The 26,320-nt window shown below is 39.0% G+C and overlaps 3 protein-coding genes across 7 annotated transcripts in view; all 3 read left to right on the top strand.

Moving 5' to 3' along the window:
* The window catches only part of pwn (pawn), a 69,564-nt gene that overhangs the window by 17,673 nt on the left and 25,571 nt on the right, over positions 1-26,320 (top strand). The gene's annotated exons all lie outside the window — the stretch shown is intronic.
* LOC135713698 (protein FAM91A1) overlaps positions 11,991-26,320 on the top strand; it is a 179,798-nt gene continuing 165,468 nt past the window's right edge. Inside the window, exon 1 of the mRNA XM_065236894.1 lies at positions 11,991-12,000. The gene's annotated coding sequence lies outside the window, so the exon portion shown is untranslated. The remainder of the gene's footprint in view (positions 12,001-26,320) is intronic.
* Positions 23,385-25,406, top strand: LOC135713791 (uncharacterized protein K02A2.6-like). Its single transcript, XM_065237024.1, has one exon. The coding sequence runs from the start codon at positions 23,385-23,387 to the stop codon at positions 25,404-25,406; it is 2,022 nt and encodes a 673-aa protein (XP_065093096.1).

Raw genomic sequence — 26,320 nt, 5'->3', positions numbered from 1 at the left:
AAAGTTCAATTAGCGCAGCGGTCCTACCGGTAAAAACAAAAACGTGCTTGCTTACAGGTGCATGTGGAGTGGAACACAGCGTACGTCAACACAGGCATCGGTAAATGATTTGAGAAAGAAATTGTTCCGCACGTGTGGTGTGCAACATAGCGGCGGTTGGCATTCAATCCACCATTATGATCATCATCATCATCATTGGTCAATGGTGAATTAAGGGTAAGATTTTTTTACACCCAACCGATGGTACGGTGTCGCAAAAGAAAAAGCAAAAACATTGTCCATACACTCATTGTCCGTGCGTAGTAAAAAAGTATGCGTCAATGTTGCGATCCGGCAATTCGTCATACACCGCCCAAGCAACGGAATTCGCATTATGTAAGGCCCGAGTGCAGGATGTGGGACAGTCCCACTAAAAGACGACGACGAAGGCCATAGGCAAAGGAAAAGTTACACGAAATTCGTCGTTCCGATCCGTTTCGCTACTATGACGCATGTTTATCTCGAAGCAAAATACCTTCCCACGACGAAAGTCTCGAACGGACACAGAATCGAAACAACGGAATCCCCCACCCCGAGGAGGGGGAGGGGAAAGGGAACAAACGTTAACGTAATTATTCAACTACTGGCACAGTACACTCGTTTTTTTTCTCTCTCGCCGTTCCTCAATTCTAAAGATGGGGGTCTTACATAATTTCCCTCCACCTTCCGATTAGGGTGTATTGAATTCATTCATCGATCACCGCCCAGTTCGGATCCGCGGTGGTTATTATCGCACGCATCGCTTATACTGCCCACCGAAAAGTGCGGCGTTGATTCCCGAAACGAACCGCTGCCGAATGCCCCATCAGCATAGTCCCAAAAGTGGATGCCTCAAAGCACCGACGAATATGGGGTAACCCAATCGATCAGCGATCCATCAGCACTGTTTTTGTTTTCGCCTTTCTCCTTCGGTGGATTACGGTATCTGACGGGTTGTTTATTCTTCGATTCTTCGGTTCTGCAGTTTGTTGTTCCGGCTTGAATAGCACTTCTAAGTGAGGCATTTCTTTGATGTTTTTGGGCGAATTTTACATAATAGCCATTAGAAACTAACGTTTGGCATTTGAAACGTCAATCTTCACAGAGTGATTTCAACTGACCAAGTGACGAACCCCAGAGAATCGTGAAGACTTTCTTCAAAGCTACAATGACTTAATATCTAAGCCAAATCTCGAAACCAATCCCCGGCAACCAAAATGTTTCATAATTTATACGTGACACAAAAATTAATGTCCCCACACCAACAGCGATCAGCTGACTCAACAGCGCGTGGTGCAGCCATGCGACTTACGACTAGCTGACTGTCACCTAAGAGCAATTATAGTCATGACAGTGGTGAGTGTTGGCACATGAAGAAAGAAAAAACCCCGAAAACAAACCATTGCGCATCGATTGTATGGCCTACAAGAAGCGTTGTCGATTGTGCAATGACAACATCGAACCGGGCCATTTGAGCTCATTGCCTCGTGCGTCAAAATGATCGGACTCGAAACAAAATAGATCTTAGATTTGGTGGAAAATCAAGGTGCTTAGACTTTGAATAATCATATTTATAATTATTTTTATATAATTAATTAATAAAATTCTAGAATTGTTTTTTTTCAGATTCTGAGGCAAAAAATTGAAAGTTATAAATGATATGAAAATTTTGAATATTTTTTTTTTCGAAATGTTTTTTGAATAATTAGTTATTGATTGAATAATGAACGAAATTTCATAACTAATGACACATTCTACGTGACATTACATCGGTTTTTGACTGATTTTTAACAGTTTTTGTCTAGGGGTAAGACAACTGTACTCAGAGTTAATATATTTGCAGTGAGTAAATTTGAGTTACTCATATTTACTCAAAAACAAACAGTAGTCTAATATTTTTCATCAAATAATGTTCAAACAATACCCGTCTGACAGAATGTTCTGATTTCAAGATTTAGTTTTCATTCATTAAAAGGTCCAAGTTAGATGGCTCTTGTCCACGCCAGGGGATGTTTAGGTCTCTTTTGCTTTCTAAGATGGGTGGCTAAAGTGTAATGTCTTTGAAGTTTTTGGTGATGAGGTGGTGTTAGTGTTTCCATATCCCAGCCATTTCAATAGCTGTAGACTCTTCCCGGGAATCGGGAAATATTTTCGGTAGTTATTTATTAAAACTTAAACTTCGTCAGGATTCCTCTCGGAAGATTTTTCCGACAATTTCTGGAAGTTTCTTCAGTTGAAGATTTCGACCAGCTTCTTCGGAAGTATTCTTATGATTTCTCTGGGAGGTTTCGTCTGACTTTGCACGAAAGTTTCTTCCAACATCTCCTGGAAGTTTTTTTTTTTTAAACTTGCCCTGAAAGAATCTTCCACCTTCTCCCGCAAATTTGGTCCATTGTTCAATGGAAGTTTCATCTTCTTTTCATTCCAACAGTATCAGATTACAATCAGAAGTTCTAGATTGCAATTGACGCATTTCGCGCCAAATCGAATCGAAGCTGGCAGCACCCTCTCAGATTTCAATAAAATTTTCTGGATGTGTAGACTTTGACTAAATAAGCACTTTTGCATACTCAGTTTTTCCAAAATTTATCTAGACTAACATTTGAGAAGGGCCAAACTTTTTATGTCGATTATTTTCAAAAAAATATTATGGAAAAATGACAACTCCAACAAAAATTTGTTGTAAGGATAACTTTTAGGAAATTGACCAAATTATTGAAAAAAAATACTGAAAAAAATTTCATTTGAGACCTACACTAAAAAAAATGATTTTTAAAATTTAAAGTCGATTTAAAAAAAATGGCCATGTTTGATTTGGATAAATTGGATTGAATTGGGCACTTTTAAGGAAAAAAGTTTTTCTTACAAAAACTTTTTCATGTCTGAACTGATTTTTTTAACGTACCATTTTTACACAAAACTAAATCAGTGAAGCTCAAAATCATCTCAGAACCCAATGAAGCTCCATTTGTGATTCAATTTTGTCTAATCAGCAACTAATCACTTGGATTAATCGAGAATTCCTTATGAAAAGAGGCTTATATCATTAGAAAATAATATAATTGATTTTATTGTCTACTACTGAGGCAAAATCCGATACTCCTATAGCAACTTAGAATTCTTAGCTCAAATTATCCATAAAGAATTAGGTGTGAATAAAATATAAATTGAGATCTTCTTTCGAATCAACAACGATTTGGGAAGTCAACGTATCGCATCATAATTTTATATGCCCTTCTGTTATTTATACCTAAACCATTAACATTATATACCTACCACTTCATTCTACCTATGTGCACTATAAAACATATGATTTCATACAAGCAGCAGTCAATCTGATAACGAAAGTTGTGAAGACAAGTTGTAGTAAATTTATTATCATGGACCAAAGTAGTAAATTAAGGCTTAAAGGATTGAAATGTTGTGCTAATATAAATAATCCGAGATGCAACCGAAATAATTTACGGGCCATATCGTCAACGATGGTAGAAAAAAACATTCTATGGAATATAACCACGAAATTGATGAAACGATGATCATTTGTGAGTCACGCCGTAGCGTGATTTCTCATAATGAAGTCCAGTTATGAAAAAACGCCGATCGGTTGGAAATGAAGTAAATATCCAACCGTCAACTAGTGGGCAGCAGCATAGTGATGATCCAGGTCCATCAAGGAAAAAATAGCATGTATGAAAATAGGTTTAAAACATTGAAAATATATAAATAAATGATATATGAAAAATCTTGTCTTTTTTCTCTCACATATTATCAAATTTTGCATCAGTAGTAGACAACTGAATAAGGGATTGTTTTTTTTTTTTGACAAGGTTCAAATAGTTTTATTGAACTCTGAGAGGGTGCTGCCAATTCCAAATACGATTGGGCGAGAAATGCATCATGAGCCCTTTTCATATGAAATTCTCGAATAATCAAAGTGAACTTAATGCTGATTAGACAAAATTGAATCGAAAATTGAGCTTCATTGGATTCTGATATGATTTTGAGCTTCACTGGTTTAGTTTTGTGTGAAAATAGAAAAAAAACCGTTTAGACATGAAAAAGTTTTTGTAAGAAAAACTTTTTTCCTTAAAAGTGCCCATCTCGCGATGTATGGACGGATGGTAGTTAACATAATTACCTATCTTGAGGCAAAGTTTCATCCAAATCAAACATGGTCATTTTTATTAAATCGACTTTAAACTTTAAAAATCGATTTTTTTTTTCAGTGTAGGTCCCAAATGAAATTTTTTCCAGTATTTTTTTCGATTACTTGGACAATTTCCTAAAAGTTATCAATACAACACATTTTTGTAGGAGTTGTCATTTTTCCATAATATTTTTTTGAAAAAAAATCGGCAGAAAAAGTTTGGCCCTTCTCAAATGTTAGTCTAGATAAATTTTGGAAAAACTAAGTATGGAAAGTGGTACATTTAGTCAAGGTCCACACATCCAGAAAGTTTCATTAAAATCTGAGAGGGTGCTGCCAGCTCCGAATACGATTTGGCGCGAATTGCGTCATTAGAAGTCCTACCGCTGGAAGTGGAAACTATTTCCCATTTCATCCGGACTTCCCACAGAAAACTTTACTGAATTATTCTGAAAGTTTCATCCGGCTGCCTAAATTTGCATGGAAGTCTCTTCTAACTTCGCCCGCGAATTTCTCACCGCGTCTACCGGTTTCGTTTGGAAGGTTCTTCACCAGGAAGCATTCCTGACTTCGCACTAAAGATTCGTCAAACTTTCTTCGGAAATTGCTATCAATTTTCCCCAAAAGCTGTGTGGTCATTTTTAATATAAAATATGTTTAACATGGTTTTGGTACAAGAAAAAACTGCTTCTCGGGAAGTCAAACTAGTTTTATTTACCAGCATTCATTAAGGAAGACGGATTTAATTCTCTGAGAATATTTAGCTGGAAAGTGTCAGAGTTAGGGTTACCTCTCTCCAGAAGCGTTCGTTTTTTTCCCTGATACTCTTGCAAAAAAACATCAATAGACACGAGTTGAAAAACGTTGAACAGCAACAGGTTGAATTTTCATCGTCTGGTGTTGTTGTGTTGATCGATATTTAGCACAAAAGGAGCATTGTTGAATGCGGTCTTTTATTTAACTGTTCATCCCAGGTCAAAATAGGTTAATTCTGGCCAACTTCGTAGTTGATTCTATTCTGAAACTTATATGAAGTTTTTCAATGAGCGATCGTCGAAGGGATGTAGGAACCACCACATACCATTTTTTTCATACTGGGATTGTCCAGAATCTACCTTTGGATTGAATGGATTATTTGGAATCCCCCCTGGATAGTCATGAATCCCCCTCAATATTGAGTGAAATTCTTCCTATGATTTTCCGGAATCCTCCCTGGGATAGTTCATATTCCTTCTTTGGATTTTCCGAAGTTACTTTTGATATTGTTGGGAAACCGAACTGGGATTGTCTGAAATTCCCCCTAGGCTTGTGCGGAATGTCTACTGAGACTGTCAAAAATCCCCTTTGCGGTTGACTGGAACCCTCCTAGAGATTGTTCAAAATCCCCCTGTAATAGAACGTCATCGGCATGGCAGTAAAGCAAGACAACTCTGACTGTTCCGTAATGTTACCATAAAAATCTTCCATCGATTTTGAGGGGGCAGCTTGTAGTTCCTTTTATACACGTGCAATTGTCCTTTCATTGCTGGAAGATCTTCCCAGTAAAGCATTGCAAGCGCACCGTTTAAAATGTTGTTACTTTACTTTGCTTGACAGGTTGCTATGTGTATTTTATGTTGAGCAACGCGAGTTACTCAGAGTTACTCAAAATTAACTCCGATTTTACTCATGATCAAAAGCTGTCTTGCCCCAAGGTTTTTGTACTTTAACTGTAAAAATGAATATTAACCCCTACATATAGGGGAAATGGATGTAATGGCGGCCTAAATGTCCCTAATTTGGGCCCATACATAAATTCAGCAATCGACTAAATTTTCAATAGCGACCAAAAATATCCATTAGTACCGTCCCAATGACGCGTTCATCTAGATAAAATTAATAAATATAAGATTTTTAGCTATGGGCCCAATCTTAGATCCATTGGCCAACATTAGAGCCATTTCCCCTATATGATTGCAGATTTGAATCAAAAATGCGTTAATTTCCAATAAGAATTGTTCAAGTGTTTATCATTTGAGTAGTTCAAAAAGTTTTGGTGAGTAGTTGTTGAGTAGTGTAGTTGAGAAGTGCAGCACGTTGTAACGTCACGCAACATAGTCGCTCACCAAATCATTGTTGAGCTACTCAAATCATAAATTCTCGATCAATTCTCGATGAACATTTCAAATGGTCCTATCTGCTTTGATCGATTCTCTTCATCGACTTTCTCTTTTCATAACCACTGCTATGCAAACAGATTTCGCGCTAATACTACCACATACACATAAAGGAGGTTTTTATCTAGCGTCCAAAACGTCAAATACAACAGGGAAAGGTTTTTCAGCTGAGTTATTAACGAAAGAGAAAGTCGATGAAGAGAATCGATCAAAACAGATAGGACCATTTGAAATGTTCATCGAGAATTCTTATGGGACATTTATCACGCATTCCAAATCTGCAATGATGTTTGAGGGTACTTTTCATTTTATTCAGTTACTGTACAAACACTCACAACATCAGGAAAAAACGTGAATACATACAATATTGACAGAATGTGTCTAATGAAGCCGCGGCCAAACTCCTACTAGACATAGAATTAAGTGAATTTTGTTAACAACAATGAACAGTGCACTATCGGTTCCGTGAAGAAAATGTGATTGAGCCTTCCAAATAAACGAACTAGTTAAGGGTTGTGTCCAAAGCACGACCGCATTGTTGACGTAGAACTACGAGATTGTTTTTCATGCACCGTTCACTAATATATTAATAACAAAATAAATGGTTTAGAAACTTAACTCCAAAATGAACAATTCATTATTCAAATTTTTGAAAATGGGCGGTTATTGAATAAATCCTAAAATTAGGATAACCTTTGGCCGCTTTCTTGTTGGCTCGACACATTCGAATGCCTGGTCTCTCACGCGCTTCCGATAATCGCGGAGATATTTAGCAGCCATGTGTTGAGACATTTTGAAAATTTCTACAAAATTTCTCAATAAACACTTGTTTCACTTCGAATATTGACTCTATCCAACGCGGAGTGTAAACACTGAAGCACTAACAGTACCAATTGGAATTTACAGAGAATGCTACACACAGTGCTGCATAATCACGATGGTGTTTCAATATGATGTCTGTGCTTGGGAAACAATCACAAAATGCACAGATTCCTCCCATCATGAGTAGTTTGCTATCAAGTAGCGACACTCTCTTTTTGCGTAGTTTACCAATGTCAATACCTTGAAAGCAAAGGGCAATTAATGAGTTATTAACGAAAGATGAAGAGAATCGATCAACATCACTTGCACCTCTGCTTCCAAGTTTGGTTACAAGATTACAACTCTGGAGAGCATTTTGTGAAGTCGTTGGGGGCTGTGGTTTTGAATATGGAAAACAGGCACAGATAAATTATATTCCAACTCTTTACTGTAATAAGCTTGTTGGCCCTGAAAAGGGCCGTTTTGTTGCCAAAGTTGGTGATGATTTAACCTCCGAAACCGTACAGAGTGCGTCTGTCGCTTCAAAGCGTAGACGAAATCCATGGCCGCTTACGCTTGGCGTGTTCAAAGTAGGTGATAGCATCACGGATCACATTTTCCAGGAACACCTTCACCACAACTCAGACCGGAGATACGACCTTTTCCTCCTTTACCACGACCAGCCATAGTTGCTTGTTAGGTAGCTACTGCTGCTATTGCTGCTTCTGCTGCCTGCACACCACGCCGTCCGAAGCGAAAATGAGTTAAAATATATTCCCCGTGCACACTTCAATGCCCATCCCACCTCCATTGAACATTTTTTTATGAATAACACGTTTAACCAAATCATTGATCGCAGTAGGATACCTTCGGTGGGAAATCGTTCACAAGCACGTATTGCACATCCCAGCCCAAGTAACATTGTAAGAAATTTTCAATTTTCAAAAATTCATCCATCATAGCAGGATCATAATTCTAAATGTTCATTGGATAGCTTAACGTCCGAATTTAGCACATAATGAGGAACTAGAACTATAAGTATTCAGAAATATATCTCTTAACTTTTTGCCATCCTTGCACAAAAACACAAAAACGCTCCAACCCATTTTCAGAGGTTTTATTTGTGTAGGACCGAACTAAACACAGCACCACCCAGAAACGCGCTAATCCACTTGGTGCATGACTTTTGTAACAAACAACAATGTAAAGCTCTACCATGATGTTTTAACCGTCCCTCTGAATCCTACTTCAACACAGGGACGGCCCAAAATCATCAAAATTCAGTTCGCCAAGCAGGATCTCACGAACACCAGCGTGTAAATTTATTGGATTTTGACAGTTCTTACAGTAATGCATCTGTAATTTGTATGCAACATCGGACGTCTCTCCTTCTTACATATTACAGGGCTGTTAGTGAGTCACTTTTTAGTGACTTGGTCACTTTTTTCAAGCCAGTCACCAAAAAGTCTCTTTTTTTTTGGCCTCCGGAGTCCAACGTAGGCACGATTCCCTGCCATAATGCGTCTTTGAATTTCTCTGCTGGTATCATTTTCGGCGGTCACCAGTGAGCCCAAATACACGAACTTATCGACCACCTCGATTTGGTCACCGTCAGTCTGAACTCGGGGTGGGAGGATAACATTGTCTTCCCTAGAACCTCTTCCTTTCATGTATTTTGTCTTTGATGCGTTGATGGCAAGTCCAATTCGTTTAGCTTCAGCTTTCAGTCTGATGTACGTTTCCGCCATCATCTTAAAGTTTCGTGCCATAATGTCAATGTCATCGGCGAAGCCAAGGAGCTGGATGGACTTCCTGAATATCGTGCCACTCGTGTCTATCCCAGCTCTTCTGAACACACCTTCTAACGCGATGTTGAACAGCAGACACGAAAGTCCATCACCCTGCCGTAACCCCCTTCGAGATTCAAAGGGACTCGAGAGTGTCCCCGATACTCGAACAACGCACATCACTCGATCCATCGTCGCCTTGACCAATCGCGTCAGTTTATCCGGAAGTCCGTACTCGTGCATAATCTGCCATAGCTGATATCGATCGATTGTGTCGTATGCGGATTTGAAATCGATGAACAAATGATGTGTGACCGCGCGGTAGTTGCAGCAATCCAACTTGTCGCCCTTTTTGTAGATTGGGCATACGACACCTTCCATCCACTCCTCCGGTAATATCTCCTCCTCCCAAATCTTGGCAATTACCCAGTGCAGCGCTCTAGCCAGTGCTTCACCACCGTATTTTAATAGCTCACTTGGTAGTTGATCTACACCAGTTGCTTTGTTGTTCTTCAGCCGACCGATCTCCTCCTCAACTTCTTGAAGATCAGGGGCAGATTTTCCATCGCTTCGCGATCTCGGTCTTCCTGCTGACGCTTCTTCCTTCGGAAAACCGATTTTTGTCTGTTCCGCGCTAGAGAATATCAACCAAGTTCCATTACTTAAAAAAATGCGAGAACTTTTAGCAAGCAGCGATATCTCCAAGAAATTCCAGAGAACATCTAATAAATTTAGATAGTTTCATGATATTCAGCGAAGTTCCGAGTACTTCGAGGACGATCAGATAGCTTCAGAATAATCCCATTAACTTAAGCAAATTTGCAGCAACTTACAAGGAATTCCGTGGAATTATGGGGTATTCCAAGAATTCTATGATTGATTCGACAACGTCATAGAATTTTGAATATATATCAGAAAATTTTCCGGATTATTGAACAAATTTAGAGAACTTCTGGTAAGCATAGATAAAGTAAGAAAATAAGAGAGCTTTTATAATGGTTAGAATACTTAAGGAAAATTTTCGAAACTTCAAGGCACATCAATTAATTTCAGTTAAGTTGCGGTTTCTTAAAATATACTGATAAACTCAGGGCAGTCTGGAGAACTTTAAAGATATTCAGTAATCGTTTATGCAGTTTTAATAACACCATGAAAGTCTAGACTATTGAAAAAATTTTAAATTAGTGTCGATAATTTATTGGAAGTTTTATGTTTCATGAAAATTGCGGAATCACAAAGGTTCCAGAAATTTAGAAAAACTTCGAGAACTTCACAGTGGTCTTCAGAAACATTTCGAGAATCTTATAGAAATCTATGGAGCTTAAGGGGAGATCCACGAGCTTCAGGAATTTTTATGAGCATTAGCAAAATGCAGGAGCTTTTGAAAGAAGTGAAGTAACCTCCGAAAATTGGAGGAATTTCGAGGGGAGTTCAGTTTCATTAGTTTCAGAAAATTAGTGGGAAATTTAAAGCAGTTCCCAGATTTTCAAATAACTTCAGAGACGTTAAAAAGTTAATTGAAGTGTTCGCATTAGTTCAGAAGTTCACTGAAGCTTAAAGATTTTTAGGACGGTTCAGTTAAATTCAGCGCAGTAAAACAAGCTTCATGAGAACTGCAAAAAACATTAGAGAAGTTTTGAGAATTTCAGAAAAGAACAGAGAACCTTACAGCAGTTCCGTTAATAAAGGGTGATACGGGCAAAATTTGGTCAATATCAACTTGACGTATTTCTTTCAATTTTGCATTTAAAAAACCTGAACACCCCTCATTTTGAAGGTGTGTGTGTGTAAAATGTTGCTCCTATTTTGATTTTGGAATTCACTCTTCAGTTGTCAAAATGCCGTCCAAGCAAGAAGAGCAGCGTATCAAAATTTTGCTCGCGCATCGCGAAAATCCGAGCTACTCGCACGCAAAGTTGGCAAAATCGCTAAAAGTTGCCAAATCAATCGTTACAAATGTAATTAAAGTGTTTGGGGAACGTTTGTCGACAGCCAGGAAGTCTGGATCGGGGGGAAATCGAAAACCGGAAGCCGCTGAGACGACAAAGAGAGTTGCCGGTAGTTTCAAGCGAAACCCTAACCTCTCTCTCCGAGATGCCGCAAATAAGCTGGGTGTATCGTCTACAACCGTGCATCGAGCCAAAAAACGAGCCGGACTATCGACTTACAAGAAGGTAGTGACTCCAAATCGCGATGATAAACAAAATACGACGGCCAAAGCGCGATCCCGGAGGCTGTACACGACGATGCTGACGAAGTTTGACTGCGTGGTAATGGACGACGAAACCTACGTCAAAGCCGACTACAAGCAGCTTCCGGGACAGGAGTTTTATACGGCAAAAGGAAGGGGAAAGGTAGCAGATGTTTTCAAGCACATGAAACTGTCAAAGTTCGCATAGAAATATCTGGTTTGGCAAGCCATCTGTACCTGTGGCTTGAAAAGCAGCATTTTCATAGCTTCCAAGAAATTTACGTGAAAGAGTGTTTGAATAAACGTCTGCTGCCTTTCCTGAAGAAACACGGTTGTTCCGTACTGTTTTGGCCGGATTTGGCATCTTGCCATTACGGTAAAAAGGCCATGGAGTGGTACGCCGCCAACAACGTGCAGGTGGTTCCCAAGGACAAGAACCCTCCCAACACGCCAGAGCTCCGCCCAATTGAGAAATACTGGGCTATTGTCAAGCGGAACCTAAAGAAGACCAAAAAAAACTGCTAAGGGCGAGCAGCAGTTCAAGGCAAACTGGCTTTCTGTGGCAAAGAAGGTGGACAAGGTGGCTGTACAAAATCTGATGGCAGGGGTCAAGCGTAAGGCCCGGCAATTCGGATTTGGAAAAGCGGAAGCCTAACTGAATATTTTTCCTGAATTTTATACTTATTGAACTTGAAAAAGAAATTTAATTTGATTTTTTAAATAAACGATTTCACCGATTTACACGCGTTTTCCCTTGACCAAATTTTGACCGTATCACCCTTTATTAGAGAAGTCACATAAATTTTAAAGAAGTTTAGAGAACTTCAGCGTTAATCCTTTAGAGGAGATCAAGGAGAAAACATTTAGGAAACTTTAGGAAGACTTAAAAGGTCCAGGGAAGTTTTAGAATTTGTGAGGCTCAATCTACCAAGATGTTCTGGAGTTATTTTCAGATTTCATTGTAATCCTCCTTTAAGAATTAAAAAAAAATCCAAGGACTTATGCTCCGGATTCGTTTTCTCCTACAATCTTTATGAAGCTATGCTCAGAATGCCCTTGGCATTTTACTCTAAAGCTTCTCCTCAGAAATTCATTGAAATTTACTTTTAGCTCAATTCAGGGTTTATTAAAATTCTACTCAAAATTATCAGGCTGCAATTGAAATCTAAAATTCCTCAGAACTACCTTGAAAGCAGATTGCACTTGATGTTTTTGTCTAAATTATTATTTTCCCAGAACTCCCTTGGAATGAGGTCCTTAGAAATTATAATAAAATTCCACAAGCCTTTAAAACTGTCCATGGAATTTGCCTCCAGATTCTTAAAAATTTCTTTTAGTATCATAGCTTTTAAATCCAGAATTAGTTCAAATTTAATATTTCTAGGAAATATGCATGTTTCAAAACCAAAAAAAAAACAACATTTCAAGTATGTTTGTTTTTAATTTATTTGTTACTGAAGATTAATCCACTGTGCATCTATAAAATTCGAAGTGTGAATAAAAATAACGAGAAAAATACATGCTTGTATTTTAAAATTAATTATTTTCTTTAAAATATCCTTATACATTATTAAATTTTCTGAGACTTCCAGGTATTTTAGGAATAAATAAAATTTCCTAAGGATTCCCGGTTTTCCAAGTTTTTTTTTCAGGTCGTAGACACCCTGACAAATACCGTGGGTTTGGACTATAAACTTTCTATTGAATCTTTCACTTTAAAGGTTCATATCGTACATAAGTGTTTATGAGATACTAATTGAATAAGTCTAAAACATCAAACATTTATTTAGTGTGTCATCATAACTACTACTTTTCTTCTCTTAGGCCACTTTTAGTCACTATTTTTACAACTATAAGTCACTATTTGGTCACTTATTTCATCAACATGGTCACTAAAATCACTATTTTTAACAACAGTGATTGCTACCAGTCCTGATATTATGCAGAAAAAAATACATCCGAAGTCTCTCCTTTTTTTACATATTCTGCACAGAAAATAGTTTCTAAGCTCCACCTCTGACAGGATTTTCCACTATTTTGTAGGTGTCAGAGGTACAGCATCCATGACATGCAAATTTTTTCTCTGCTTGAATTTTTGGCTCTTTTGGCGGGTGAAAAAATTAACGTCAATTCTTCTTAGGTTGTCGTCATAGGAGGATGGGGGGGGGGGGGGGTTTGTTATATAAAAATGATATTTGTCGCGTTTCAATAACTCTTTCTGTTAAATATGTGTGGTCCTGAATAGGACCAATTGTTCGATCTCCACAAATTCCACATGTTCTCCACCTCATCGTTGGTTGTCATCAAGGTGATCACGCTGACTGCTGCTATTTTACCACACCGTCCGTCCGATGTGAAAATGGGCGGATTCACAACAGCAGCGCTCTAGCCTGACTCCAGTAATGTGCAGCAGAGGCAGAGGGAAAAATTCCACCTTTTCCTGATTTGCTCCTGTCTCTGCTAGCCACGCCTTCCGAAGCTTTAATGAGCGGAGGAACGACAGCTGAGCTCTTGTGTAGTTTTACAGGTTCAAGCAAAACGATGCGCGACCAAATGGTACTGGATTAGGACGACTTGGTTTGGGGAGAACGTTTATTTCATTGAAACGGTGATGAAATTATCGCTTTTTATTTGTACATTTTTCAACGATTTAAGTTGAGAAAATTGAAAAGGTATTTATTGCAGCAGATTGTGAGAGTTATTACCTATCGATTGGCGTATTTGGATTTTAATTTCAACTATCAATGACAAAGTTATAAGCGTTCAAAACATTACAATTTTTCGTGACGGTCGCAATACTAGATTTTCGATTTACCCCAGTACCTTCCCGTGAGACGTAGTCAAAAATTGGAGAATTTCATAGCGAATAGCAAACTGTATGGAAAATGTATTTTAAAAAAGTTTCAGGGAGTATCATTGAAGTTGAGGTAATTTCAGAGAAGTGAGAGGTATTTCATAAGAGATCGGGGAAGATCTAGTAGTACTAATAATTTCATAGTATATTAGAGAACTTCATGGAAATCTATGGTTCTTCACAAAGACTTTAGGTGGCTCAGGTACTATTCTGATGAAGATCTCAAACTTCCACAATTTAAATCACATCTACCAGATATTCTTTGATGATGCCAGGTGACTCAGAAAATATTCCAAAGGCCTTCAGGTGATCAAAGATCTCCAAAAACTGCTCAGGATGTTCTCATGTCTTCAGTTTTTTTTTCCTTTGGTTTGTTTTCCGTCGATCTTGTTTTCCGTGCTGAGCAGGTCCCACACCTGAACCCTACCTATCGACCCATCAACTCATGAACCGGGGACCAATGGCTTTACTTCCCATCCGAAGGAAGGCGTGATCAGAGATGTTATGCCTCAGAACATCCCAGCGGCGCCAACTGGGATTGAACCCAGGCCTGCTGGGGTGAGAGGTAATCACACTTACCACTACACCACCGGCGCCGCTTTGTCTTCAGGTTGATTTAGTATAATTTTGAAGATCCTCAACTGCCCAATAATTTAAATCATGTCTCCCAGTTATTCACCCACGATACCAGGTTGCTGAGAAATTGTTGAAAGGACTGTCAGGTGATCATCTTCTTCTTCCTTTTCACATGTCAAACTCATTGCGTGCTTTCAACTTAGTGTTCTGATGCACTTCCACATCTATTATTTGAGGGCTTTCGATGACTTACCAGTTTTTTTCCAGCAGTATAACTGTGTGGCAAGTACAATCATACTCTATGCCCAGGGAAGTCGAGATATTTTCCAACCCTTCAAGACCGAACCGGGAATCGAATCCAGCCACCTCCTCCAGTATGGTCTTGCTTTGTAGCTGCGCCTTTACTGACTGAGCTAAGCGGTCCAGAAAACATTTATACAATACTTTGGAACAACATATGTGTCACTGGTTACATTCCTGAATGGAAGATTTATAAGGATTTTTTTTTCCTCTGTTCGGGACATAAAACTACTGCGATCAGTAATTTGATCTATTCTTGTATATCCCGTGTCCTTAGTTTAGTGCATGTCGTATTACTTCATCACTATTGAAAAATGATGATGTATTCGGTTTTGATACAGTTGTCATTCTTGCCTTCATCGGAAGGAATCGATTCTAATTGAAAGGTCCCGCTATTTATACCCTTCGGAGTGTTGGAACACCCTCCAAAGCCGCGCCCCTTTGTCAGTCAAAATTGGATTCCTTAGCAACAAAATTAAAGAATAACACCGATAATGACCATGCATCAGAACCCTAGTCTTAACCACTTCAAACTAGGGAACAACGAATAGAAGATTAGGAATCACATAGATGAAGACTAACTAACTCATTTTTTCCTTGTTTCAAGATCATCCTCGGTCCAGGCAACCCGAGGACTTATCACTATCAACAAGGCATAAAAAGTAACAAGGACTAAGATGTGTTCCTTTGATTACTGAAAAATCCTGTTCCCCTAGTCTGAAGTAGTCAAGACTAGGAATCGGTGGCTATAAGAAGGATTGACACAAGATGTGCTTCCTTATTCATTACCATCATTCAAACAAATTGATTACCCCGCCCAGGCCCTTCTGAGGTAATGAAAGAGCATAACCCATCCGAACGAAAACCGACATTATTTACGGCAAATTAAGGAGGATTGCACAATATAACTCCAATCTGCTGCTAATACCCTAAATGGGCCTTAACCTAAGACAAATTGATCCATCCGTCTTAGCTAATACTGCTCCTCTGTTGAGATCGTGTATTCCTCCAATTAGTGATGGAGCATTCATTTTTCACATCAACATCCAACCAACAACGTTGATGAACTGGTGGTGGTGGCAGTGTTGGGCGATCACAATCACTTGCTGCCTGATGCCACCGCAATATGGAAAGAGCAGTGAATTAAAGAGAAAAAACTTTCTACCCGGTCGTCAGTGTAATTTTTTAACTTAATGTAATCAGTGAGTCTCGTTTCAGTTCGTCAGTGTTGCAATTGTGTTGGTGCGGTTTGGAAATTTTCTGCAGTGTGTCTGAGTGTGTCCAGCCTCTGAAACATATTATCGCACATGCGAAGAGAGAGTGAAAAAACCGAAACAGACATTCGTCATTTTTGTGAATGGACCAATTGGACCCCGACAGGGGCCAGGGTCATAAAACCGATGGCGCTCGAATTATCGAAGAAAGTGAAGATTTGTTGGTTTACTTAATAACTCTGCTCATAAAATCCATTCAATCAAACGCTGATTCGAGCCTTGATTTGCTTTGCCAAAAGCGCAAGGTGATTGCGGTTAGCGGGTTGAATAACACCTGCACTTAGCCTGGTTTAGCTTCTTTCCCATTCCGCGGGCCGGTTCGGTTCGGACGAAGCGCATCCAAATTTGCCCTATTTTGCTCTCTGCGGTTGAGGAGAGGGCATCTGATAAGCTAAAATTGTAGATATTCTAACGGTGGGCCTCGTCCCGATCGGCCTTTGGCGAAATCTGGTTATTGAATCTTGTTTTTGTGATGTAGCGAATTGAAGCCGTACTGAACTAAAAAAAAATAAGTAGCACTTTAGCGGTGCACTGTCATGTATGCGGCTGTGTGCCTACGTTACAAACAATTTAACCGACCGTTCCATGTCCGTGTCATGCATGCATGCCAACCAGCAGCAGAAGACCTGTGCAATCCCGGGTCTGCTATGTATACTTGATATAGTCAGTGCAAGTTGCTTCACAGTTGCTCGGCTTATCTCACACGTAGGCCTATTTGCCGTTCATTCGATGCAGTAATGAAAATTGGAAAAGAGTAAAACGAGCGAGGAAGAACAGGATGCATGGGCAAAAGTAGCGCGTAATGTTTATCTCGTTGCCCCAGCTAGACAAACAGACCTACTTTGCAGTAGGTAGTGGCTGGTTGGTTCAGGGACGGAGGATGCGATGGGTGATCTACTTTGAGAGTGAAGATATGCCGGAAATGTGGTTATTTAATTGTGCATGAATTGCGTGGATGATTAGATAGCTAAATGCGCGGTGTGCATTTAGCAGGTGATTAAGAGTTGGCAAATGGGCATTGTTAATCGGGTTCGCCGCTTAAATTGATTAAGTCTTTTGCAGGCAAGGTCTCAGGGAGCGAGTTGGATGTATACAGTCAGGAATCCTTATTACCGGATTCCTTTATTGCCTGATCATTATTGCCGGGCTATCCGCGAATAAGGATACCCACAGCTTATGGGATTTGCACTAATAGATACTATAGTGGATTATCTCATTTGTTTCAATATACATATAGAGCTATACTATCATCGACAAAGTTGTTGTACTGGGATAGACCAACAACCCTGCGTTATTGGATTCAGGTTTAACATTTTAAGTTTTATGAAATACTACAAAGCTACTATAAAACAACATTCATAAAACCCTGGTCAAGACTGCTTTGCCATTGCACAGTGGTCCAGAATGCAGATTTAGGTGGAATGATATGTTTTGAGCCTGAAATTGAAACTTTAGACTAAAAGTCTCTTCTACAAAGTTGTTCCTTATAGTTATGCCCTCATTTTTATGACAATGAATTCTAGGGTGGTTCCTGTTATCATTAAAATCAAAAATCTAACTTATTTGTTTGAATAAATTAAGGTATACTTTCTTGGGCAAAGTTATAGCTGAGCTAATTTTAAACAACTTTGTACAAAACAACTTTTTTGTATCTCTTAAATTGGCCGATTTAGAGCTTTTAACAATTGGCCGATTTAGAGCTCTTGAATTGAGTTAGGGTGGCTCTAAAAAAAACAGTTGTTTTACTCTAGTTTGCTTATTTCGAATTTCTCAGCAAAGGTGTCTTCAAATAACTTTTAGATCTTAAGAAGGCGCAAATTTTTTCCGCCCAAAGCTTGTCAATATCTTTCGGCGATCAAGAGCTTTTGACGTTTTTATACTAAAAATAGGCACTTTTCAAATGTTAATATCTCTGGTTGGGGAAAACAAAAAAAAAGTTTTTCTACGGCATTTGAAAGGACGTATGTTATTCTCAATAATATAAAAAAATGGAGGTATGTTATTTTTTAAACTCGTATAAAATCAATTTGAATTTATTCATATTTTTTACTATATTCGGGTATATCTTTTTTTATTAGAAGAGATACAGGCAACAAGTTTCACTATAAAACATACGTCTGAAAGAGTTTTAAAAGTCTCTAGAAGATGACTTTCATGAGAAATTTATACGAGTTTAAAAAATAACATACCTCCAATTTTTTATATTATTGAGAATAACATACGCCCTTTCAAATGCCGTAGAAAAACTTTTTTTTTGTTTGCCCAACCGAACCGGCCGAAGAATGTATACCTTAATTTATTCAAACAAATAAGTTAGATTTTTGATTTTAATGATAATAGGAACCACCCTAGAATTCATTGTCATAAAAATAAGGGCATAACCAGGGTGCCTTCCATTCATTTTGGCTATAAAAATGTTTTATGAAATTATGGAATAATAAGATATTATTATAATATTTTGTTTGTTTGTTTTGTTTGCAACAAGACAAGATTGTGGAGTTTGTGTTTGACACATAATACCAGCCAATGTTGCTGCATGAGAGTGGCAATAAGCGATTTTGTCATTTATCTCACCCACTTTTCGCTCTTCACTCTTCGCGAAGAGGCGATCATAAAATCGCTCATTTTGGCTCTGTCAAAGCTAAAATTTCAGGTTTTATGTGTCAAACACAAACTTTATAATCTTTTCTTGTTCCTTACACGTACAAAATACCATCATAATATCTTATTATTCCATAATTTCCTAAAACATTTTTTTAGTCAAAATGAATGGAAGGCACCCTGGGCATAACTATAAGGAACAACTTTGCAGAAGAGACTTTTAGTCTAAAGTTTCAATTTCAGGCTCAAAACATATCATTCCACCTTGATCTGCATTCTGGACCACTGTGCATTCATGCATCCACCAAAACCTCATTGATGCTAGAATCTGTCTAGTTGGCCCACTCTGGAGAAGGTTCTGAAGGGTATATTTTCGAAGCTCTTCAAGATTGATTTACTGCAAAATGGTCGTACTATAAACGCATTGAGATCCATTTGAAACCCGTATTTAAGCTACAATAAAACCTATTTGGCAACAATTAAAACCATTATCCGAGCCATTTACCCTAGCTGCTTGCTAAGTTCACTAGAAAAACAACAATCAAGATAAAAAAGGATTCATAAATACCATCCGATCTTATCAAAATAATTAAAATAAAAACTGATCTTATAAAAATCCTGCCGAATTTCCAAAATTATAATTAGTTCTCATAAAGTGGCCTAGTTTTAGGTGCCATATAAAATTTGATGTGAAATGTACGTGAAAACATCGAAAAACTTGAGTCCGCCCACGGAAAACATCGATTTTACTAATATTTAACATTAAGAAGAAAAAAAATATATTCTTCAGATCGATTATAGCCAAGATTTTTATTTCTCATGATTTTTGCATTCTAAATATTTTCTCATTGCTAAATTAACTAAAGTAAAGTTATATCCAACGAAATATAGATTGAAAATCAAAGATTGTAAAAAACAAACAAAATAATTGTAATATGCCGGAGGCATAAAAGTTGATTTTCATGGGCCATTTGTGAAAAAGTTATTTTGCTTTCAAGAAATCCTTAACAAATTCATAAGGTTTTGAAATGGCTTTTATGAAGAAAACTTGTAGACTGAATTGTATTTATCTAAGGCCATTTTGCTTCATCCTAACCCGTTCAGATTTATGGCAGCATTTATGGCGGCAATGTTGCCTACAAAATGTTAAACGTCAGAGTTTGTTTATCTTTCGATAGTTGTGCTGTGCGATTCAGCGTTCTTCCAGGCGATTCTCTTCCGGTGGCTTGGTGGCATTTCGCACAGCTTAAACCTCGATCATTCCCGAAAAGATCTCCTTCTTCCGGATGGTTCTGGAAGTGCACTATCAAACGATGCAGGAACGGTTGAATGATTTTTTTTTTTCAAGTGATGACCCTTTCACAGAATAAAATCGCAGCTATGGATCGGAAACCAACTAGTGTCCGCTAACTGACAGTTGAAGTGGTTTGCTGTCGGTACTGACGAAATTTATTCCGATATTCATCTATTGGCAAGGTCCGGAGAAGGCTGGTCTGTTTTCAGACTGTTTTGACAATGTTTTATGAATTTGAGGACCACGCTCACTTCACTCTTCTCCACCAGATGCTCAGTCGTTGATGGTACCCGTTCCGCCGGACGTGCTGGTTCTTATAAAGAACTAAATTTTACTGAAATCGACTTCCCTTCGGTTGTTTGCAGCGCTTGAATTGTTCCTCCAACTTCGTTTATCCTTCGAGATATCCTTGTCATAAATTTGGATTCACTATGAGGATCCATCCTTAAAGTTCAATTTGTAAACAGAGGAGATTTTATGATACACTTTTAAAAGCCTAAAAGGCAACAATATATGCATTTTACTCTCATGTAACACCGAATGGTTTTATGATTGCTTTTGTAATGATAGAACAGGTTTATAGAGTATTTTATCAAGACATTAATAAAAAAAAATGCTAATGAAGTTTATGATTGATTTTTAGAACAGTTTTATGGTGGGATTGAGAACTATTTTAAATTTATGTTTAAAACAAGACAGCTTTTGACTTCTCGTCAGACCGTAGAAGGTTTTTAAAACAGCGGAAAGGTGAACTACTAAGCAGGAACGTTTTACACTGTGCAATGCTGTATTTAAACTAAATGGATTATTCATTGCCATTATAAAACCATCATAAATCAGAGTGGATGCCAAATGATTGCAGAATTGTTACTTGGGTTATGACGGGTGCTATAATATATGGATCTTAGGACCAACATAGAATAATTCGTGATCCTGGCCATATAGAAAGTTACTGTCTTCAGCAAAGTTGTTCAAGTGACCAAGTCCTTTCGGATGGTTGCCATTTTAATTCAGAACTCTCTCACTACACAGCGCTAGTGTGCACATGAGCTTCGTATATAAGCTGTATCCCAAAATCCTGGCCATATAGAAGGATTCTATCTTGAGCAAAGTTGTTCAAGTGATCATGTACTTTTGTATGGTCTTCATATCAGTTCATAATTCTCTCACTACGCAGCGCTAGTGTGCATGTGAACTTCCTATATAAACTGTATCTCGAGAACCTGGTTATATAGAAAGTTGCTGTCTTCAGCAATGTTGTTCAGGTGACCAATTCCTTTCGGATGGTGGTCATATTATTTCAGAACTGTCTCACTACGCGGCGCTAGTGTGCACATGAACTTCCTCGATATGTTATGTATGGAAAACTTGTCCATATAAGATGTTGCTATGCCAGGACAGGAACCGGAGGACAGGAACCGGAAAAGGGATGATGTGTACAGGCCATAAATCTATTTCGGACGCCATTATAAAATCCAAGATGGCAACCATCGGTTCAAGAAAAACTGTCAAATACCCTACAATATGGGTATTTCTGGAAAGAAGATGACGTGTAGAGGCCGAAAATCGATGCCAGACGCCATTTTGGAAACCAATACAAGCTGCTTGAAGGTGGTTCTAAAGAACATAAATCAAAGCACGTTGGTAAACTGCTGGAAGAAAATTCTTCCGTCGTATTTCGCGAATTCACAATGCAATGAAGACGACAACGGGGATTTGCAGATCATGTCCGAAATTCAACAAATTCACGGAAATGTTGGTGCGCCGGGGATAAAAAACACAGTGAAATCAACGAAATCATTAGAGATGAACCAGCTACCGCACATGAAATTGTTAGCAAACTGGACCCATCTACAATGAATATGGATTATATTTTACAAAATTCGTTTCGATGCTACGATCAAGTTCACTTCACGGCATCGCGAAAGGCGTGCTGTGTCACAGAATTGACACGCATTTTGCAGTTTTGGTATTATGACAGTTAACATAACCCCCAGTTACACCATTTTTTTTTTTGCAGAAACCTGAACCTTAAACCTTTAAAAACTTTCAAGATTCTTAGACTAGACTAGATTATTTTTTTCAAAGAAATTTAGAGAAGATTTTAGAATGAATAACACCATGGTTTTTTTAGTGAAACCAACAGAGAGTTTTGGAAAGAACTTTTAATGATTTTAGACTTGTAAATGGAAATGCTGATAATTTCAAGGAAGCTTCATAAACTAACTGCGCAAACAGAAGGGGAATTCCGACAAATTATGGAACTTGTGTGAGTTCAGAGTAATTTTTCAAATAGCTCTGTGGAAAATTCCAAATCAAATGTCTAGTATATCACACCTAGAAATTATTATTTTTACACGAGACGTAATTCAGCTTTGATGTAAATCATGGAACGTAAACAAACATGGCATGTAAAATTAAGTGTCCTGAAGCTGAAACATATGCAACTCGACGAAAAGTGCGTTTTATTGAATTGAATTTCTCGTCCTTTTCAACTGATTCTTATGTCAAAAGGGCCGCTTGCATGTTTCGGTCTTCGGGCACTGAACTTTACATGTCTTTTTCGTAGTGTGTATCGAATTTTGAGCGTACAATTGTAAAGAAATTTTAATGATAATTTAAAGAAATTTCCGAGGATAATTCCAAGGGCATCATGAAACGAACTTCTGAAGAAATTTAAGGAAACTTGCAGCAGACTTTAGAGGAAAAGTCCAAGATAATTTTGAACAAAATTTCAAGACCATTCTGAAGTAGTTTTTTTGGAAATTCAAAAAGAGAATTAAAGCGAATTCTGAATAGAATTATAGCCGAAATCTTCAGGTAATTCCTAGAAAAAGCTTAAAAATTTAAATCTTAGGATTTATTCCATTTTTTTTTTATGAATATGCAGAGAACTTATGGGAATTGGGAAAACCTAAGACTGTTTATAGGACTCTTAGAGAGAATCTCCATCCTTTTTTAGAATAATTCTGATACAAACGCAGGAAAAAGATTCAAAGGAAATGTTTGCGAATATACTAATAAAATCCTGCAAAGATTTTTGATTAAATTTTTAGGAAAGTTAAAAGATCGATAAATTTTCAAGAATTTAAACACATAGATTGATAACTGTAACAGATATCAGAAACCTTGCCCCTACTTTATACATGCTCCTCTACATACCCCTATCTACTCTATGTATAAACGACGCCACTGTAGCTCGATCATGAATAAAACGTAATAAACACCACATGGTGTCAGAAGTGGTTTTCGCGCGCGGAAAAACCCGAAAAAACCGATGAAAATATCGCGGATACGGGAAAAATAGTTCGGAAACGCGAAACGTAAAGTTGGACAACGTAAATATTGATTGGATACGGATCGGTAAAGCGTAAAAGTTGCGAAAATGGTCGATCCACCACAGCCACCGCCTCAGCAGCAAGCGAACAGCGTACATAACCCCATTCAAAGTTTCTCAGCCCAGCCGCCGGAGAGAATCAACATCCGGAATCAAATTGACAAGGCGAGAATCTGGAAAGATTGGAGTCAGCAATACGAGTGGTTCGAGCTAGCAGCAGGAATTAAACAGCTCCCGGCGGAAAGGCAGGTCGGCATCCTCATGAACAGTCTGGGACCGGATGTAATAGGAACGTTTACGGGATTCCAACTGACGGAAGAGGAGAAAAAAGACCCGAATGTGATCAAGCGAAAGTTTGCCGAAGCGTTCAACCCTACTGCTAACCCTACGTACATCACGTACATATTCCTGAAGACTGACCAAGGCCCGGATGAAAGTTTTGACAGCTTTCTTATTAAGCTGCGACAGGCTATTGTGGATTGTGATTTCAATACTCCACAGGAAGGTATGTCTACGGAAGATCGACTGCTAAAGGACAAAATCGTGCTGGGAGTGCGCAGTCAAAAAGTTCGGGAGAAGCTCCTCAGTGACTCCAAGTTGACCCTTGAGAAAGCAATTCAAATCTGCAGATCCAGTGAAAAGATGACGGAAACGTTGCACCAGATCAGCTCTGACACGAAGAGTTGCGATGCCATCAAGGGAAGAGAAGCTGATAAACCTTTCAACTGCCGTAGGTGTGAAACTAAGCACGGAAAGAAAAGTTGTCCTGCATTCAAGAAAACCTGTCCTGTTTGCAACAAAACTGGACACTTGCCAGAGTGCTGCTTCAAAAAGAGCAAGGACCGGGAATCGTCTAGCAGTAGTAGCAAGAAGAATAAGGAGAAGAAAACAGCGTCTATCGTACAGGAAACAGAAGATTCGTCGGAAGAGGAACATGTGAACCTGCATCTGCACGCAATTCAAGCTCAGAAGAACTCCAGGACGGATGATGACGATTGGTTCGAGGAAGTGTTCGTGGGACCTGCGAAAATTACGTTAAAGTTGGATTGTGGAGCACAATGCAATGTTTTGCCATTGGATCTGGCTAGGAAAACTGGCGCGAAGTTACAGGACTCATCGACCAAGTACATCGTCTCGTACAATGGACACCGGAACAAGGTGGAAGGCGAATTCACAATGAAAAGTGTAGTGAAAGGTAAAGAAGAGAACATAACCTATAAAGTTGTGGATCTAGACGTCGTTCCTGTTCTTGGAAGGACCAGTTGCGTGAAGCTGAATCTGCTTAGGCGAGTACACGTCGTGAGAGAGGACACCAACATTTTCAAAGGTTTGGGCTGTCTGAAAGGATTTGAGTACGAGTTGGACTTTAAGCCGGACGCAAAATTCGAGATTCGACCAGCAAGGATGATTCCGCACAAAATTCGAGGAGAAGTGAAGGAGGAACTGGAAAACATGGTGAAACTGGGAGTTATAAGGAAGCAAGAAGAACCAACACCAGTGGTAAGCAACCTAGTAGTGGTCCGGAAGAATAAGAAGATTCGACTGTGTATTGATACGACAGACGTGAATAAAAGCATTCTCCGCAGACACTATCCACTCAGGACGATTGAGGAGATTGCGGCAAGGATCCGTGATTCAACTTGGTTCACCAGACTGGACTGCAAGAAGGGCTTTTGGCAGATCCAAGTAGCGGAGGCGTCCCAAAAATACTTGACATTCGGAACGCCATGGGGCTGCTACTCATGCAAACGTATTCCATTTGGTCTCGCATCAGCACCAGAGGTGTTCCAGAATCAGATCTCAACGCTGCTGGATGGACTAGATAACACGGATGTCTCGATGGATGATATATTGATATATGCAACAAGCGAAGCGAAACTAAAGGAGATCACAGCGAACGTTATTGACCGCCTAGATCGCGCTGGATTGAAGCTGAATAAGGAAAAGTGTCGGTTCGCCGTTAGATCCGTGAAGTTTCTTGGACACATCGTATCGGCGGAGGGACTGAAACCAGACGACGAGAAAATTGTGGCAATCAGAAGGCTGAAAGTACCGGAAACCAAGAAGTAGTTACAACGTTTGCTTGGAATGGTAACTTACCTTTCGAAATTTATTACTAACCTCTCGCAAATTACAGCTCCTCTAAGATTGCTACTCCAGAAGGAAGTTGCTTGGGTTTGAAGCCACGAACAACAAGCAGCATTCGAGAAGATAAAAAGACATCTCTCAAGTCTCCCAACGCTGAAATTCTATGAACTGAATTAGGAAAACGTGCTATCGGTGGACTGCAGCTCACACTCGATGGGAGCAGTTCTCCTGCAAGAAGGACACCCGGTAGCATATGCATCTAAAGCGCTGACTCCATCTCAACAAAATTATCCTCAAATTGAAAATGAGGCCTTTGCAATTAGATTCGGATGTCAGAAGTTTCATCCTTATATCTTCGGGAGGCCGGTAACAATTGAAACCGACCATAAGCCTCTTGAATCGATATTCAAGAAACCATTGGATAAAGCCCCACCACGACTGAAACGCATCATTCTCGATGTCCAACCGTATGCACCGTCGATTATCTACGTAAGAGGAGAGAATGTACCAATTGCTGATACGTTAAGCCGTGACGTTGACAACCCTAAGGAGAAAAACGAGGATGAGCTAGAGGTTCACGTGGTACTCAACGTGACGAAGCCGTGGATGGATCAAATTGTAGCTGAGACTGAAAGGTCTGAAGTGTTGCAGAAACTAATTCGCTGCTTACTCGAAGGATGGCCAGAAGAACTAGCACATGTGGATGGTGATCTCCAGCTCTATTGGAACTTCAGAGATGAGTTATCAACGTATGAAGGTGTGATTTTCAAGGGTGACTGCATTCTGGTACCATAATCGCTTCGAAAGAAAGTACTGAGCCTTACGCTTGCTGGACACTTCGGAATCCAGTCTTGCATTAAACGTGCGAAACAGTTAGTGTTCTGGCCTGGCATGGG

This window comes from Ochlerotatus camptorhynchus, unplaced genomic scaffold (assembly GCF_037179485.1).
Source record: "Ochlerotatus camptorhynchus isolate MF236.1 unplaced genomic scaffold, CSIRO-AGI_Acam_v1.1 ptg000577l, whole genome shotgun sequence".
NCBI lineage: Eukaryota > Metazoa > Arthropoda > Insecta > Diptera > Culicidae > Ochlerotatus > Ochlerotatus camptorhynchus.
Note: the sequence above shows the minus strand (reverse complement) of the source record. Positions and strands in the feature narration are given on the sequence as shown.